The 17,590-nt window shown below is 31.6% G+C and overlaps 1 protein-coding gene across 1 annotated transcript; it reads right to left on the bottom strand.

Moving 5' to 3' along the window:
* Positions 1–10,011: 10,011 nt before the first annotated feature.
* LOC136085255 (uncharacterized) lies at positions 10,012–10,566 on the bottom strand. Its single transcript, XM_065806544.1, has one exon. It carries the CDS (start codon positions 10,564–10,566, stop codon positions 10,012–10,014), a length of 555 nt encoding a protein of 184 aa, XP_065662616.1.
* Positions 10,567–17,590: the final 7,024 nt, after the last annotated feature.

Genomic DNA, 17,590 nt, shown 5'->3' with positions numbered 1-17,590 from the left:
AAATTCTGATTTATATAAAACTCCAAGTTAATATAAAATTCTGATTTATAATAAGAAAGCAAAATACTATTCTACCATACTCGCGAAATGCAAACTTCAAAAAAACGTGGAAAATTTTTTTAGCACAAAATCGATTCCGTAAACAAACGGATTTTGTTGTAACTATTGTATAGATAATGCTTTAAAAGAACGACCCTCTACGATCCTCTTTAAAAGACTCTACCCTAATTTTTATTATTTACATTATATATTTATATTCAAAATAAACCAGATACGTATATTTATACTTGAACGTATTTTTGATAAATACGTGGTATTAACTCGAATTTCGAACTTAAAACTAGATGTGTGTAATATGTGGTCAATACTCTGGCTATTTTCAATACGAGGCTGGTACAAACGTGGAACTATAACAAGTAATTAAATAGTCTGATTTTTTAAATGATGTTGAAGGAGTGTAAAAATTATCAATGGAAAATCTGGTTAAGTATCTGTGAATAATTAAAGAGAAATGCGGCTGAAAATATGATGGAAGCATGTTATAAAGAAGTTTAAACATAAACATTAAATTTTGATAAATATTTAGCTTGTATACATTTAAAGCATTAATTTCTTTTATTAAAAGCCTGGGTTTTTCATATCTATCTGAATAAAAATTAACTGAGTTGCTTACTTTTGTTTAATATGAATTAATTTTAATGAAGTCGAGTAATTACTAGTGTTGTTATCGACTTCGACTAAATTGACTAAAAGTCGACTAGTCGAAAAATTAAATTGACTTTTCAATTTTTCCAAGTCGAAATTAGTCGACTTTGAAAAATAATTAGTCAATTTAATCTACTATGGACTTCCTACTAATCAACTAAAAGTCGATTTAGTCAAGTAAAAATCCTAAAATCCTTATATCTTTTCATTTAATTTATCTTTAGTTTTTGTTTGTTCATTTAATAATAATAGTATGTACTATTACTTAGTTTTTTGTTTACTCTCCAGGGCCTATCCAAGCTAGCTCGGGACCCCGGGACAAAACTAAATTGTGAAACTCTAAAATCTAAATGTCATCTATACAAACACATTGTAAATATAATTGTAATGACTTTTTGATATAAAACCACTGTGTCACAAAATGACTTTCAATTCGAACCTTTTTTTTCCGAGAAAAACCTTTGGGAATATGATAGTACAAGTATGTAGGAGTACATTAGAGTTAGTTTTGAAATCTTTTATCATTGTCCGTGGAAAAAAAATTGATTTAAAATTTTGACTTTATTGCTCTGAACAAATGAGTTACAATTTCTATTGAAAACATTTGAACCTTGTTCTAACATATTTATTCTATAAATAAATAGTGTTCTTACAAATTAGAAACAAAAACAATCAAAAAATTAAATTTCTTTAGAAAATTAAAAAAAATCAGATTCTAGCTTAACAGAACAGGCAACTTAAAAAAAAGGTTTACTCTTATTAAATATATTTCTTAAAAATTGTTGAAGGGCAATTTCTTACATATTATATGGTATAATACAGTATTCTCTACAAAGAAGTTAAAAGGAACGCTTGCTGTTTTAATCAATCAAACAGTTTAGAAGATTCTTAGAGTAGTCTGGATGATTACTGGACCTTTTGAACCGTTGCCAGTGATAGTTGAAGTTATGATCGAGTGATGCTGTTGCTTGCTCTTAATAGATTCTCAGTAATTGGTTGTGGCAATCAATAAACTGTGTCACATGAAAAAAGACAGCATGCTCACGTTTGGAAGCTTGAGGTAGGAATCCTTGAATTCTTAAATATAGATGTGATAGTTGTTTTAAGGAACATTTCCAATGAAGAATTACGTCAAACTATCTAAATGTGTCAATGAATTGAAATGCTAAAAAACAAGCATGGTTTTCCGCAAGTTGTTGAAGCAAGTCAATATTTTGTGAAAAGGTTGTTGTTTAAAGCTCACCATTTTTGGCCGACCTGGTGCATTTTTCCACTGCAGACTTAGATTCTTGCAGAGGTGGTTAACAACACCAAGAAGCAAGTGAAGTTCTATTGGTGGAATGAAGTCCAAGATGAGTGTTCCTTTAGATAACTCAATAGCTGACTTCTACACAACATTCTGAAATTACCTCGCTTTTTTTGTTTGAGCACCTGCTGTTTGGAAGCCTATATAATTAGTTTGAATGGAGCCAAATGTTTGAAGTTCGCCACTCTGATGAATATTTTTTGACTCAATGTAGCACCAAGTACAAGTGTGAACACTTAGGTGAGATTGCAAACCACAAATAATGTTTGCAATCCTTATTTCACATGACAACACAAAGACAATCTTTTAAGGCTCAATTCGTCTATAATCTGCTTTACCATGTCATAATTTTCAGAGTAGTTTTCTGTGATAGTCACTAGAAATTGGTGCTTCACTCCTGAGTCCTTGAAGAGAGGTTTCTTGGTCGGGGTAGAAGCATTTGGTTCCAAGTCAAGAAACCCTAGAGACATATTTAAGAATCCACTATCCTCCATCAGTTCCCACTTTGATAAGTTCATTTCACTGAGGACCTCTGATCTGAACTAAAGTGTTTCCTAGAGCTTCAATATCTTTGCAGTACATAAATAGACGTTTGGATGTGTCTAAAATTTCTTAGATTTCAAACAAGTCAGAAAAAAGCTTTCCAAGTTTTTCCATGAAGTTTTTTTCAACCACTTGCTGAGTACTTTGTTAAGTATTTGAAAGTCAAGCCTGGTTTTAAACTTGTAGAAAACAGGAACTTTGTTAGCTATAACAGAAGCAGCTACTCTTTCTGCTGCTTTTATGTCCTTTGCAGCAACTTTAAGTAAGTTCTGTCGAAGCATTCCTTTTACACAATTATGTGGAATTCCTCTTCCAATTTGTGAAAAGCATGCTGAACAACGTTTCTCAACAAATTTATTTTGGCTGACTAGTTGTGTTTGTTGTTTCAATCGGCGCTAGGGCTTCTAAACATGACTTTTACCACATAACAAATCATTCAATCGCATGGCGATTTTCTTGTTGCAGGACAAATCTTTATGTTTTTGTAGTCAAATAGTGATAGAAGTTGAATATCTTCATTATTATCTCTTTTTCTAAGGTCTACTTAACAGTTTTCGCAAATACTAATTGGGACTCTTTGATCTTCAAAGTTGATAGCTTGACCAAAAACTTTTCGACAGCGTTTAATCATAAAGTCAATCAGTTGCCTATTAGCTTTTTCAAAACAGAGAAAAACCGACCTTTTTTTGTTGTCATTGTGAGTTTTTGCTTAATTCGGCAAATTAAATAGTTTTGCACTTGTATTTATATTTGCTTTTAAGTTGTATTTACATTTGCTTAATTTTGTATTTATATTTTGTATTTATATTTAATCTAAAGTTTTGTATTTATATTTTATCTAAATTTTTGTAATTATATTTAATCTAAATTTTGTATTTATATTTGCTTAAAAATTGTATTTATATTTTGCTTAAAAGGCACAATGAAACTGTTCACAAGCGGAATATTAAAATCAGTAAAAGGCCTAAAATATTAAGCCCAGAATATTAAAATCAATAAAAGACCTTGTTACTCTTACTTAAACAAGGGCCTGGAAACTCTTACTTAAGCAATCTTTTTTAGCAACTTATGTGACAAAAATATACGACTTTTATGTAAAAAATAATTTATTTCATTTGATTAATAACCTTGCCAATTGGCCAAAAAATCAAAATTTTCAAATTGATTTTTCTTTCACGGAAGATAATGAAAGATTTCAAAACCAACTCTAATGCACTCCTACATACTTGTACGTACTCGTACATACTTGTATTATACCCCCAAAGGTTTTTCTTGGGAAAAGAGGTTCGAATTAAAAGTCATTTAATGACACAGTGATAGCAAGTATTTAAGACGGTGTATAAATCATTGGGTCTGAAAATAGATTGTCCCGTTGTCGAATCAACCCTTTGCGTTTATTGTTTTCCTCCATTGTTTCTTAAATAATATTATATTAAAAAAATAGAAAGGAAATATGAATTACTTTATTATTTTTATTACTATTTATTTCAATTTTTCCCATACTTCGACTAAATTGACTTTTTGTCGAATTGGTCGATTTAAAAAATGTATTAGTCAATTTTAGTCAAATTTAAAAAATATATTTGTTGATATAGTCGACAGTGGGATTATTTAATAGTCGTAACAACACTAGTAGTTACTTACCCAAGCTTTATTGCAATAAAAAATTTTACCTACGGATAAATGAAAAATAAAATCATTTTAAGCTCATTTGTTAAATAAACTCTATATTTAAAGCAAAAATATATTGAAAATTTAATAGTCTGGAAAGAAAAAAAATTAATTGCTAAAAAATGATTTTATTTAAATAATGACAGTTGCCAATCATTGCCAATGTAGCTAATCATTCAAAACAAATGGACTGCGATATTGTAACATAATATGAGTTTCGCAAATTCGTATTTTGTACTTTTTTTGTTGAATTTTTTCAGATTTATTATTTTTGTTATTCAGATTTTTTAATCGCGACTACATTTTTTTGATAACATTTACGGATATTTTCTTTTTCTCCTCTCTTTTTAAAAATGTCACATTTTGTCTTTGAGCTTCAGATTTACTTGCAAAAAATTTTTCTGTTAAGCAAATACTTTCCTTGGAGCAGTCATTTGTTACTTGTATGTTTTTGATGAATCTTTAATACATCTTTCGCAGAAACACAAACAATGTCAAAAAAGATTTAGCTTTGTGGAACAACGAGGTTAGGTCTTTTAACGCCGACAAGCCACATCTTAAAACAGAGGCTGCTATTCTAACTTTTAGGAACCATGGAGCACACATAAGAGTTATGAAGAAACTAGCATCGTTAAAACTTTTCTCCTTGTCTACTGTTAATATCTTGTATGTAAAATTGGTGGCCTGAATTGTTAAAAAGTATATTGCACCAATCATCAATCTTGCCTCATGCACTGCAACAGCCTGTGGAATCTAAAATTCTTTACTGCGAAGAAAGAATATACTTAGCTTGACTAACTTTCGGTTCTTATCTCTAGCAAAGGTTTCATTATAAAGTCCATAAGTATATAGGTTAAGGCTTCTTTGGCTTTTTTATAAAAACCAGAAGCTAGAGTGCTCCAACTAAAGATGAGAGATACATTATCCGGCCTATTTACCTCATTAAAGATCTCTGTCCAGATCTTTTTTAAGTTTAATACAAAGTTATTTTTGTGAGTCCTTAGTACCTCCGAACAAAGCTGAAATGTGAAATGTAGACTTCATATATGGACATATTGCCTACAGAGAGCCCAAATGATGGTAAAGTCAATATTTTTGTCATAAGTTGCTATTACTCCGTAGTTTTTACCAGTATCGCAACGGTTTGTATCTGAATTAACTCCAAAAATATAATCTACACATTCATAGTATGAAAAATATTAAAAATATCTCCTCCCTAAATTCCTTTCTTAAAGTTTCAATTATGTGAACACCTAACACAATGTCTTTTGAATCTGGAATGAATATACTTAATGCCATTCTATCTTTTTTTAGAGAGATGTTCTTTTATATATATATTATATATATATATATATATATATATATATATATATATATATATATATATATATATATATATATATATATATATATATATATATATATATATATATATATATATATATATATATATATATATATATATATATATATATATATATATATATATAAAGAGAGAGAGAGAAACAGAAAGAAATAGAGAGAGCGAGAGAGAAAGAAAAAAGAGAAAGATAGGTGTGGGTGTGCATGGGCGCCGAGAGCTTTTATCTATAAAGAACCTGGCTTCTAATTTTTCAATCAGATGAATAAATCTTTACAATGTCAAATCTTTATTGGTCAAGGAAACGCTGGAGATATTTACCTCAAAGTGTTGTTTAGGTCTCTCATAGCGGAAAACTGCATTTGCAGATTCATCGTGAAACTGTTTTTTCTCTTCTTTTGCTTTGTCAAGTCCTCAGTTTAAAAGCCAAAAGGACCTGCAACAGCTTTTTTTTTACCCGGTATATTGATCCGTGATCACAGGATGCGGTTAAGTTCACTAACTAACTGTTGAATGAAAATAATTTCGTCATCGAGAGTAATTGAAGTTGACTGAAACAAACAACTTTGACAACTTTGAGAGTTTTGTACCAAAAGGTTAGAAGTACAGTAGTTTCTGACAATTTTAAATTTTTTTTAAGAACTTAGCTTAAATAAGCAAGTCAGCGAAAAGGTAAAAATCCTCTATAGTACGATTGAGGGCAGAATTAGTTACTTATAGTCGTTTTAGTAGCGGCAATTTGTGATCAGTTTTTCGCGGAAATCCGAGCTGACAATTTGGTATCTGAAAGCTGGTAAAAAGAGATTCCTGTCAATTCTTGCAAAATTTTCAATTAGCCTGACTGTAGCTAAAGATGATTAAAAAGCTTATATGTTAACATATGGTCTTGATCTCAGCGCAAGATTAAACTGCATGTATTCCAGCTAAATTAAGGCTATTGGCGCCACAAAGAATATATAGGACTAATCGGTTCTTCTGTAGAATTCGAGCATTTTTGCAAAATAAAAAGTCTTACTTTTATTAATATACTACAATTCTGATTAGCAATATCCACTCTTTTTTTTTCTAAATGTCTTTAAAAAAACGAAAGCTTTCTTTTATTTCACAGCTTTTTTTGTTGAAACTAAAGTGCAAAAATAATAAAAGTGATTTGTTCTGTGTAAAATATCCATCGTTCCATTGGTAATATCTTACCTAAAGCATCTTGCTACTCTAACTTCCTTTAAAAGAGTATATTGTTTTAATGATGCACAGTTATGTATAAACTTATTCTGTGATTCCCATTAGAGGTAATAGGCCTGCATCTGAGTTCCCTTTTTTGGCAACGAGCTACATTTTTTAATAATTTTTTATGTTTTTTTATGATTTAAAATTATTTTAGAGCTCCGAGAAAATTGCCGTTTACTTGCTCTCCTAGAGCAGAATTTGACCGGTTGCAATAATAATACAAGAAACGGTAAAAAAAATTTTTGAAGATGATAAAAAATAATTGCTTAAAAAAAAATATATTTGACTTTTAAACGCCATGTTTCGTGATAAGAGAAACAATGTTGCATCTAGAATACAGCGCAATATTTCACACAACCTTTCTACCTCAGACTCTGAAATTTCTTCGATTGTCAAGTCAATATTACTATCAGTAAGAGTTGTCAATAAAATCTTACAGAAGATGTAACTGCTTTGGTGGATACTAATTTGGTTGTTGACTGGTGATTCGATCAATTAGTTTCCTCCTATTGTCTTTGATTCCACCATTCCAGCGGAGAAGAAATCTATCTCCGGATAATCCATAACTATTGCATCTAAATAGAGAGCAAGGAAAACACTTAAGTGAACTTATTAATGTGCTTTAGTAGTTTTCACAAGTAAATCAATAATATCTGTCTCGCAAATAAATGATATTTGTCTTTTTTGCATTCGTTCAGTTATTTTACACATTACCGCTTACTACGCTTCCATCTAAATATAACATACGAATAACCTAACATTATGTAAATAAACTTTTTTGATGAAACTCCGATTTAATACGATATACGAAATACGAATAACCTAATATTATGTAAACAAACTTTTTTAATGAAATTGCGGTTTATAACCTCTGTTTGATTATTTATAGATACCTGCTGATTCATCCAGAATAGATTTATGGTTATTAACTAATTAGCTGCAGAAGTTCTTCATTATTGCTTCTCTTATCATAATTGACAACATGAGTTTTAGTTATACCATCATCCCAAAAAAGGCTTTTATATTCAGTAGGGATTTATCAAACCTCTATCAAAATCAATTAATGGTTAAGGAAACAAATTAGTTGCAAATATCATCGTGAAGCTTTGCACATTTATGCCGTTAATCTTCTTTCTTCTTTTTCTTTCGGCATTTCCCATTTAGGGGTTGCCAAAGCAGATCAAACTCCTCCATCTAGCCCTGTCATGAGTGTCCTCCACTGACACAACAGCCACTCTCATATCATCCACCACTGCTTTCATAAACCTCCTCTTAGGTCTACCTCTCCTCCTCTTACATAAAAGTTCCATCCTTTAAACCTTCCTGTTAATATAGCTCTCCTGTCTCCTCTGTACATGTCCAAACTATCTCAACCTCGATTCTCTAAATTTATCTCCAAAACATGCTAGATGTGCTGATCCTCTAATAAACTCATTTCTGATCCTATCCTTCTTCGTCAATCAAAATGAGAATCTTAACATCTTCATCTCAGACACCTCCATCTCTCTCACTTGTCTCTTTGTCAGTCCATACAACATAGCAGGTCTCACTACTGTCCTATAGATCTTACCCTTCATTCTAGCCGACACCCTTCTATCACAGATCTTCTATCACACATGTACTCTGTTTTACTCCTGCTCACTTTCATCCCCCTGCTTTCCAAAGCATACCTCCATCTTTCCAAGTTTACCTCCACTTGCTCTCTACCCTCACAACAGATCACAATGTCATCAGCAAACATCATAGTCCAAGGGGACTCCTGTCTAACTTCGTCCGTCAGTCTGTCCATGACAATTGCGAACAGGAAGGGATTCTGGACTGATTCCCGATGTAGTCCTACACTTTAAACCTGTCTGTCATTCCTACTTCACATCTCACTGCTGTCGCACTGTTCATACATATCCTGCACCACCCTCACATACTTTTCCGCTACTCCTGATCTCCTCATACAATACCACAGCTCCTGTCTCGGAACTCTATCATAAGCTTTCTCCAAGTTCACAAACACACAATGTAGCTCCTTCTGTCCTTCCCTATACTTCTCCATTAACACTCTAAGCAAACATAGCATCTGTAATGCACTTAGCTGGCATGAAACCATACTGCTTCTCACAGATCTCTACTTTTCCTCTAAGCCGAGCTTCCACTACTTTTTATCAGATTTTCAGGCTGTGACTGATCAATTTTATTCCCCTGCAATTACTACAGCTCTGAACATCGCCCTTATTCTTGAAAATTGGCACCATTATGCTATGTCTCCACTCCTCAGGCATCTTTTGACCTTCCAAGATTCTGTTAAATAACCCTGTCAAAAACTCCACTGCTATCTCTCTCAAACATTTCCATGCCTCCACTGGAATATCATCCGGTCCAACTGCTTTACCACACTTCATTCTCCGAATTGCAGCCTTACTTTCTCATTGCTCACCTGGGGAACCTCCTGATTCAAAACCTCTGTCTCTTCTAACCTTCCTTCCCTAACATTCTCTTGATTCATCAGTTCCTCAAAATACTCCTTCCACCTTCCCAAGATACTCTCCTCACTAGACAACACATTTCCATCTTTATCCTTAATCATCCTAACCTGCTGCACATCCTGCTCATCACGGTTTCTCTGTCTAGCCAATCTTTACAGATCCTTTTCCCCTTTCTTAGTGTTCAACTTCTCATACAGATTACTATATGCCTTTTCTTTAGCTTTTGCCACTGCTCTCTTTGTCTTGCCACACATCTCCTTGTACTTCTGTCTACTTTCTTCATCTTGCTGAAAATGCCAATTTCTTTTAGCCAACCGCTTTCCTCTTAAACTTTCTTGAACTTCCTCATTCCACCACCACGTCTCCTTGTCTATCTTCATCTGTCCTGACGCCACACCAAGTATCTTCCTAGCCATATCCCTCACTGTATTTGACGTCTCATCCCAGGTATCCAGAACACCATCACCCAGTGCCTGTCTCACCTCATCCCTGAACTTTACACATCAGTCCTCATCTTTTAACTTCCACCTGATCTTAGGTTCTGCTCTCACTCTCTTCTTCTTCTTCACCTCCAAAACCATCCTACACTCTCTCTTGGTGCCACCTTGCAATCACTAACCTCTTTCAGGTTTCTTCTCCTACAGAGGATATAGTCGACCTGTGTGCCTCTTCCCCCACTCTTATACGTCACCCTGTGCTCTTCCTTTTTCTTAAAATAAGTGTTAACTACAGCCATCTTTATCCTTTAAGCAAAATCTACCACCATTTGTCCTTATGTATTCCTTTCTTAAAACCCTATACCTACCCATCACCCCCTCATCACCACTGTTCCCTTCACCAACATGCCCATTAAAATCTGCTCCAAGAATCATTTTCTCTTCTAAAGGAACCTGCAGAACAACTTCATCTACCTCTCTCCAGAATTCTTCTTTCTCCTCCATATCACAACCTACCTGAGGAGCATAAGCACTGATGACATTCATCACCACTCTATCAATCTCTAACTTTACACAGATCACTCTGTCACTTACTCTCTTTACCTCCACTACGTTCCTACTAAACTCCTCTTTCAGAATTACCCTTAAGCGATTTCTCTTCCTGTCGACACCATGATAGATGAGTTTGAAGCCACCACCAATGCTCCTGGCCTTGCTGCCCTTCCACCTGGTCTCCTGTACACACAGTATGTCTAACTTCCTCCTCTCCATCGCATCAGCTAGCTCTCTCCCTTTACCAGTCATAGAGCCCACATTAAACGTACCAAATTTAACCTCCATCTTCCTGCTCATCCTCCTCTCTTTCAGCTTCAGAGCTCTTTTCCCACCTTTCCTCCTCTTTGTCCTTGTCCCAACAGTAGCCCAATTTCCACTAATGCCTGTTGGGCAACAGCATTAGAGGCGGTCATTATTAACCCGGGCCCCGACCGATCCGGTATGAAATTCCTATTGTTGATCCGCATCATTTGATTTGGCGCAGTTTTTACACCGAATGCCCTTCCTGACGAAATCCTCCCTCTTTATCCGGGCTTGGCACCGGCACTAAAATACACTGGTGTGTGCATCCTAGTGGCTAGGTTTATGCCATTAATAAATATGCCGTTAATAAATTAATAGTTTAATAAAAAAATAATAAAAAATTAATAAATCATAAAATTAATAAAAAATAATAAAACATTTATGCCGTTAACAAATAAATTTAATCTCAGACATAGGATACGTATTTTTACAAACTATACTCAAGCTTGTCTTAAATTGATTATATGCCTGTTGCAATATGTCATCACTTTCTTAATGAATCTGCAACGTCATCACTTTTTCTCTCATTAATTGTGCTAGGACTTCGCTATTTATTCTTGAAATTGGTTTAAGATAAAAACCAATATCTTCATCACCAGATAAACATAATACTTTTGAGTCTGATGGCAAATTAAAGGTAAAAACACATGTTTTTCAGTTATATTTTTTCAGCATTTTGCTTTTTAAGTAAATTATCAATAAAATCAAAAAATATAGTATATTTTTGAAAATGAAATTTTAGAATTGTGTACTAAATGTAAAAAATTGTTATTGAAACACTAAAACGAGACACTGTTGCCATATGAAAACATTTAAAACAATACAATAATATGCATCAAAGGACTAGATCGAGCTATCAAGCCCAAGTGAATTAAGGAAAAAATTAGGACGAGAGAAAAGATAAAAAAATTAAAAATATATATTGAACAGATGTTCAGAACAAAACAAAGACATTATAGTAAAGCGAGTAGTAAAAAATAGCAATGATAATTTAGACGCTGGTAAACATCATTGCTATTACCCCGCGATTTACGCCTACTCCATACAGCTGTAAAAAAGGACTTCACTACAAACAGCCAAACCCTAACTTCACCGAAATTTGTAAAGTACTAATATTTTTGAAGAAATAATATGGATAATGAGAGATATGAATTCAATACCAAATAATGTAGCAAATTTAAAATAAAATAAAATACGTATATAATAAAATAATATACGTATGAAATAAAATAAATATACAAAATATGATATAAATATAACTATTTTATATAACAAAAATTACGAAAAACAATAGACTAAAATGTAAATTATAACAAAAAATAATAAAAATTATTCTAACAGAAAACTACAAATACTCAACTAGAATACCAATGTGATAAATGTTATTAGATAAAACTTTATTAAAAATGCAACAAGTTCCTAAAATTGGTACTATTGGATAAATAAACTCAAGTCGATAAGATATAGAAGTATATATTAGATTATAAAAACAACAAAACCATACAAAGTATAACGTCACCAGAGATTCCTAGATCGATTGTTGTTAACCAATCAAAAAAACATTTTAAAAATAAAATATAGCAATAACGACGAAAACAGTAAACGAAACGTCACACGTCAAAAATTATGTAGGGCGGTAAAAAAAAAAATCATATATGGCAACCAAAAAACTAACATTTTTACATATATATACACACATATCCATGCATACATATATACATACATATACATACATATAATTTTTATTTTGTTATTTAGATGCCTCAAGAAAACCTAACAGTCTTCCTTCCTTACCGTGACGCGAAAATATGTCCAGAGTTTGATTCGAACCTCGATCTCCTGCTTCTAAAGCAAGCGCTCAGACCAATGATAATACATACCATTGTAATATAATATAATATAATATAATAAAAAATAATATAATATAATATAATATAATGACAATACATACCAATGATTGTCGAAGTAAGTATTGCATGTTCCAATACAAAAGAGTCAAGTATTACTAGAAACCAGCGTAAAAAACTCTATTCCTGAACCGCATCCAGCCAACCCAGCCGTACTTCAAACTACCTATGATAGATTTAACATCTATGCATAAGATTTATATTATCATCTGGTTCTAAAAGCTAGCTCAGACATATTCCAGAAATAAACATATTTTTCCGCGGAAACAGCAATAATGTGTGTAAAAATTTTTCACCTAAAGACAAACTATTACTCAAATTAGAAGGAGCTTTTCTGCCATACAACGAAAAATCATAACAATACCAATCCGACCACACAAAGCTCACAACTTATATCCAAATGGGTTTTTCTCTGATAAATTGTTTTAAAAAGTTTCTGCCCAAATAACGTAAAATTATATTTTATCAACTGACAAATTGGAATGAAAATAATCCCATTTTTTAAAATTAGCATCTATTTTAATAACATTGGTTTCATTTTAAAGCTTCTATTATCATTACTTTGATTTGTTTTTTTGTTGTCTTGAAAGTGTGTTATAGATTTCAACTCTAAATATTTATTTCTACTAAATGCCTCTTTAACTATTTTCACACCCAGATCTTCATCTTCCGACCAGTAATCTTTCTGACTTAGCGACGTATGATTGCCAGACAAAATCAGAAATCCAACAAAAGTTTTTATATCATCAATTGATACATGGATCGACTGTCATTTTTATATTCAGATATGTATTTCCTCATTTCTTCAACAAACAAAATATAAACATCATATGGAAAAAAACATTCAAATATTTCAAGAATGAATATTTCAAAAAATCAGTTAGTTCGCTTTTGACATTGTCTTGAAGGTTTTGCTCAGAATTATTTCTGAAACTACTGTACTGAGGGTTTGAATCTACCCATTCGTGATTATACTTCTTTGACTTCTTTTTTAATATTTCAATCAACTCACCTTCATTTTCATCTCCAGTCTGATTATGTATTCGAATCTCAAGTTGTCCCGGAACATCACCTACATCAGGGGCTTCTGTGCATTCATCATCAAACTTTTCGTCGTCCGTAAGTTCATCGACGTCTGATGGAAGAGCAGGGATATCTGCTTCACATTCCTCAGAAAACAAGTAACTTGTTGCTTCTTCCAATGTTATGAAAACTCTAAATATCGAAGCCTAAAATAAGAATAAAAAATACTAATAAAATATGATGTACTTTATTATATTTTATAACCTGTAGTACCAGTGTCCTCATTTGAGGACACAGACTTTAGAGCAGAATTTTTTTGTAAAAATTTAAAAACAACAATATAAAAATACAACAGAGTATTAGTATAAAACTGCAAAATATGAAAATAGATTATCGATTTACTTACTTTAAAGAAAATTTTTTTCTAACTGTAAAACACAATCTTGCAGCAAGCACTAATAAATCTCTCCCAACTAATTGTAACTAGAGTCAAATTAGACTGATTTCTTGTCTGCTAAAATACATCAGGAGTATGTCACCAGTGCTGCAAATTAAAAAAATTAAAATATTCCCCTATTTTTAAGTTGGTAAAAAAATATTTCTCTTCTGTCCTTAATTGAGGACACTGGGACCTAATGGGTTAAAAAAGTGCAAAAATATGAATCAAAGGACTACACCGAGCTGTCAAGCCCAAGTGAAATTAGGAAGAGAGAAAGGATAAAAATTAAAAATATATATTGAACAGATGTTCAGAACAAAACAAAGACATTATAGTAAAGCGAGTAGTAAAAAATAGCAATGATATTTTAGACACTGCGCATGTAATAAAAACGTAATAAAAACAAAACACGACACATAAGTAACCATAAATCTACAGTAAATACAAATACAGTAAATACATACTTAAAATAAATATACACATGTATAGATATATCAATATTTAAAATGGTAAAATATAAAATGATAGGAGGTATAAGATAAAGAAAAAACATTATTGCTTTTGTCTAATCAAATGCAATAATAATAAATTATGAAAACATTTATTATTATTGTGATATAGCAACTTTTTGTCATATGAAAATTTATTTTAACATTGTAATAAGATATAATAAGTGTCAAAAAAACGTTTTAATATCTAAAAATAAATAGAAGTAAAAAAACGTTATAAATAAATGAGTCGACTTTATAAAACGTCACAGTTATCTACTTTAAATATAGTAATCCAATAATATGAAAAACTTTAGTTCCATTTTATCTGGTGTTTTCAAGCATTTTAAAATTACAATAAAAATTTATTTAAAAATGACGGAACATAACAAATTTTAAGGGGCAATGGTTAGTTCTAAAATTTTGCTGCCGTCTGGCTGAAAGGGTCATTAAAGAGTTTAACACTATTATAGAGTATAAAAACTAGAAAAAACAGATACAAAATATTTTTTTTAATATATGGGAGTATTTTAATAAATATTTCTTTGTCTTTTGGCGAAAATGACTTCTTAATTATTTAATTAATAGATTTTTGGGAATTTTTTTTCAATTCTATCAATAATGTCTTTTGATTCTATTGCGCATTCATGGTTGTTATCCTGGAGTCAGAAACATTGTAGAATAATCATGAACTAGTAGCAGGGAACGAAGAAAAGGTAGTCACAGAGTATTCAAAGTAGTACAGAGTACACTAGTATAGTATATAGTCCATAATAGTATAAGTATAGTATATAGTAATATAAGTAGTATAAGTACACAAAGTATACACTAAGTAGCAGGGAACTGAGAAAAGATAGTCACAGAGTATGCAAAGGAAAAATAACCAAAATTTAAAAATTTAAATTTTGAAAGACTAAGAGCAAAAATTAATGAGTAAAATGCTTTATAAAGAAACTCAGGAGGAAGAAGAAAATTTTTTTTTCCAACTTACATGTTGTCTAAAATATCGTGTTAAAATTTCTAGCAATCAAGCAACACTTTATTTTGGGTCTGTATTTGCTAAGACAGGAGTCTCAAAGGTTGGTATATTTCTTAGTAAATAAATTGTGGGACGCACCACAGTAAACTACTATTTCTTGTTAGGAACTATTTCTTGTTTGGAAAAAAAGAGTTGGAACTATTTCTTGTTTGGAAAAAATAGAAACTATTTCTTGTTTGGAAAAAAAGAGTCAAACGTAAAATTTTCACACCATTATGAAGCTTAATAATCTTTTTTAATGAAACATTGAAAAAAAAATTATTGCAAACAAAATGTCATAAAAAACGACCTTTTCAATTTTTAGTTAAAAATTGTTGTTTTTTGTATATAAAATATAATTCATTTTTATTTGAAATCATTATTATTTCTGAAATTTCTATGAAATTCTGGTACTTTTGAGACCCAGGTTAATATACTTTGAAGGAAAAAAAATTTCACTGATATATGGGAGCTAGTGTGTAATCAAGGGTCATGGTGGGTAACCTTTTTTAAAAATTAAACAAAACCGGAGACTTTTCAGTTACATTCTAACCAAACTTCATCTGTTTTTTATATTCGAAACTGGAGGTACCAAAAAGTCACGTCCCTAATGTATAAATGTGTTTATATATATATATATATATATATATATATATATATATATATATATATATATATATATCACGGTTTGATAATTTTGGGTCAAGTCATCAACGAAAACTCCCGAAAAAGCCTTTTGGAGGGGTGATAATATGGACCCTTGGGATACTATTGTGAGTGGTTGTAAAATCAACCATTACCGTCCTAGATTTTCATAATATGAGCATTTTTATAATAGAAATGTTCATATTATTAATTTTTTTCAAAGGGTTTTATGAAGTAAAAACATTTTTATAAGCTTATATTGATATTTTATAGTAAATATAGAATAAATAAAAACAAACATTCTTAAAAATTTCAACTTTAAAAAAAAAATTGCTTTTTCTTCTACAAAACTAAAACCAACTACATCTCTAATGTTGAAATCAGTTTTGTTTTGATTTCTTGTTAATCCACAACATTTTTTTAAGTTCATCATTTTTTTTTTAGTATTCAAACTTAAGTTAATAAAATTTTGTTAGAGGAACTTAAAAAATACATTTAAAATGCTTAATTCTGCTAAAACTCATGCTGAGTGTCGAAACACAGTTTGCATTCTCTGCACGTCAAAAATTTTTGATCGAAGTATAACACCTTTCTTGATAAGCAGAATGGCAAAACACTCTCCAAAACCATTAGACTTTAATGGTGATCACCTTTCAAATGCACAAATTGTTGTTTCATTCCGCAAAATATTGATGAGGGAAAACATCACAGCTATTCCCATCAAAGCTACTCCGACACAACTATTTAAAGATCCTCTTCAGTTTAACTTAACACTGGTTTTTCCAACAACCAGATAAGACAACTTGGTTCAACTCTTAACTCTGCACGCCAACAAAAAATTGTTGAGCCGTATTTTGCAAGGAAATTTGCAGAGCACGGAAAGTTGCTTAAAGATCACTTTTATGTCACTAAAATTAAATCTTCTGACATTGACCACCTTAGAGAAGTAGTTCATTGTAATAATATTGGAAGCCTTCCTCAATTTATGGTATCAGCAAGATCTCTCTCCGAAAACATCTAATTAAGATTGGACTTGATGTTGGAGGTGACTGTCTTAAGATGAGTCTGGGCATTATCAAGGTAGCCCCAGAATCAATCATTCCCGTTCTGAAGACTCCTAGGCTTTGTAGTTCTTCCTTCAAAGACTCTGAAGTAAAGAAACAGCTGATTATAGCACCTTTCAAAGGAATGCCTGAAAACAATGAGAATATTAAAAATAAAAGTTGCTAACATTCTTTGTGGACTTCAGTCTCATGCTTGCAAACATCCTTGCGGTTGGTGTAATGCAGACTCTTCAAATCGTGGTGCACTGAGAACTTTTAAAAGCATCAGAAAGGCTCACCAAGCTTTTGTTGCTGAAGGAAGTAATGTAAAGGGTGCATCAACGTGCCCTTGCCTAATATTTTAGATGAAACATTTATTCTAAAAGCAAGAAAACCAATGGAACTTCACCTACTGATGGGTGTGATCAACCACATTTTCATGA

This window comes from Hydra vulgaris, chromosome 09 (genome assembly GCF_038396675.1).
Source record: "Hydra vulgaris chromosome 09, alternate assembly HydraT2T_AEP".
Taxonomy (NCBI): Eukaryota; Metazoa; Cnidaria; class Hydrozoa; order Anthoathecata; family Hydridae; genus Hydra; species Hydra vulgaris.
This window is presented reverse-complemented; position numbering and strand designations above follow the sequence as displayed.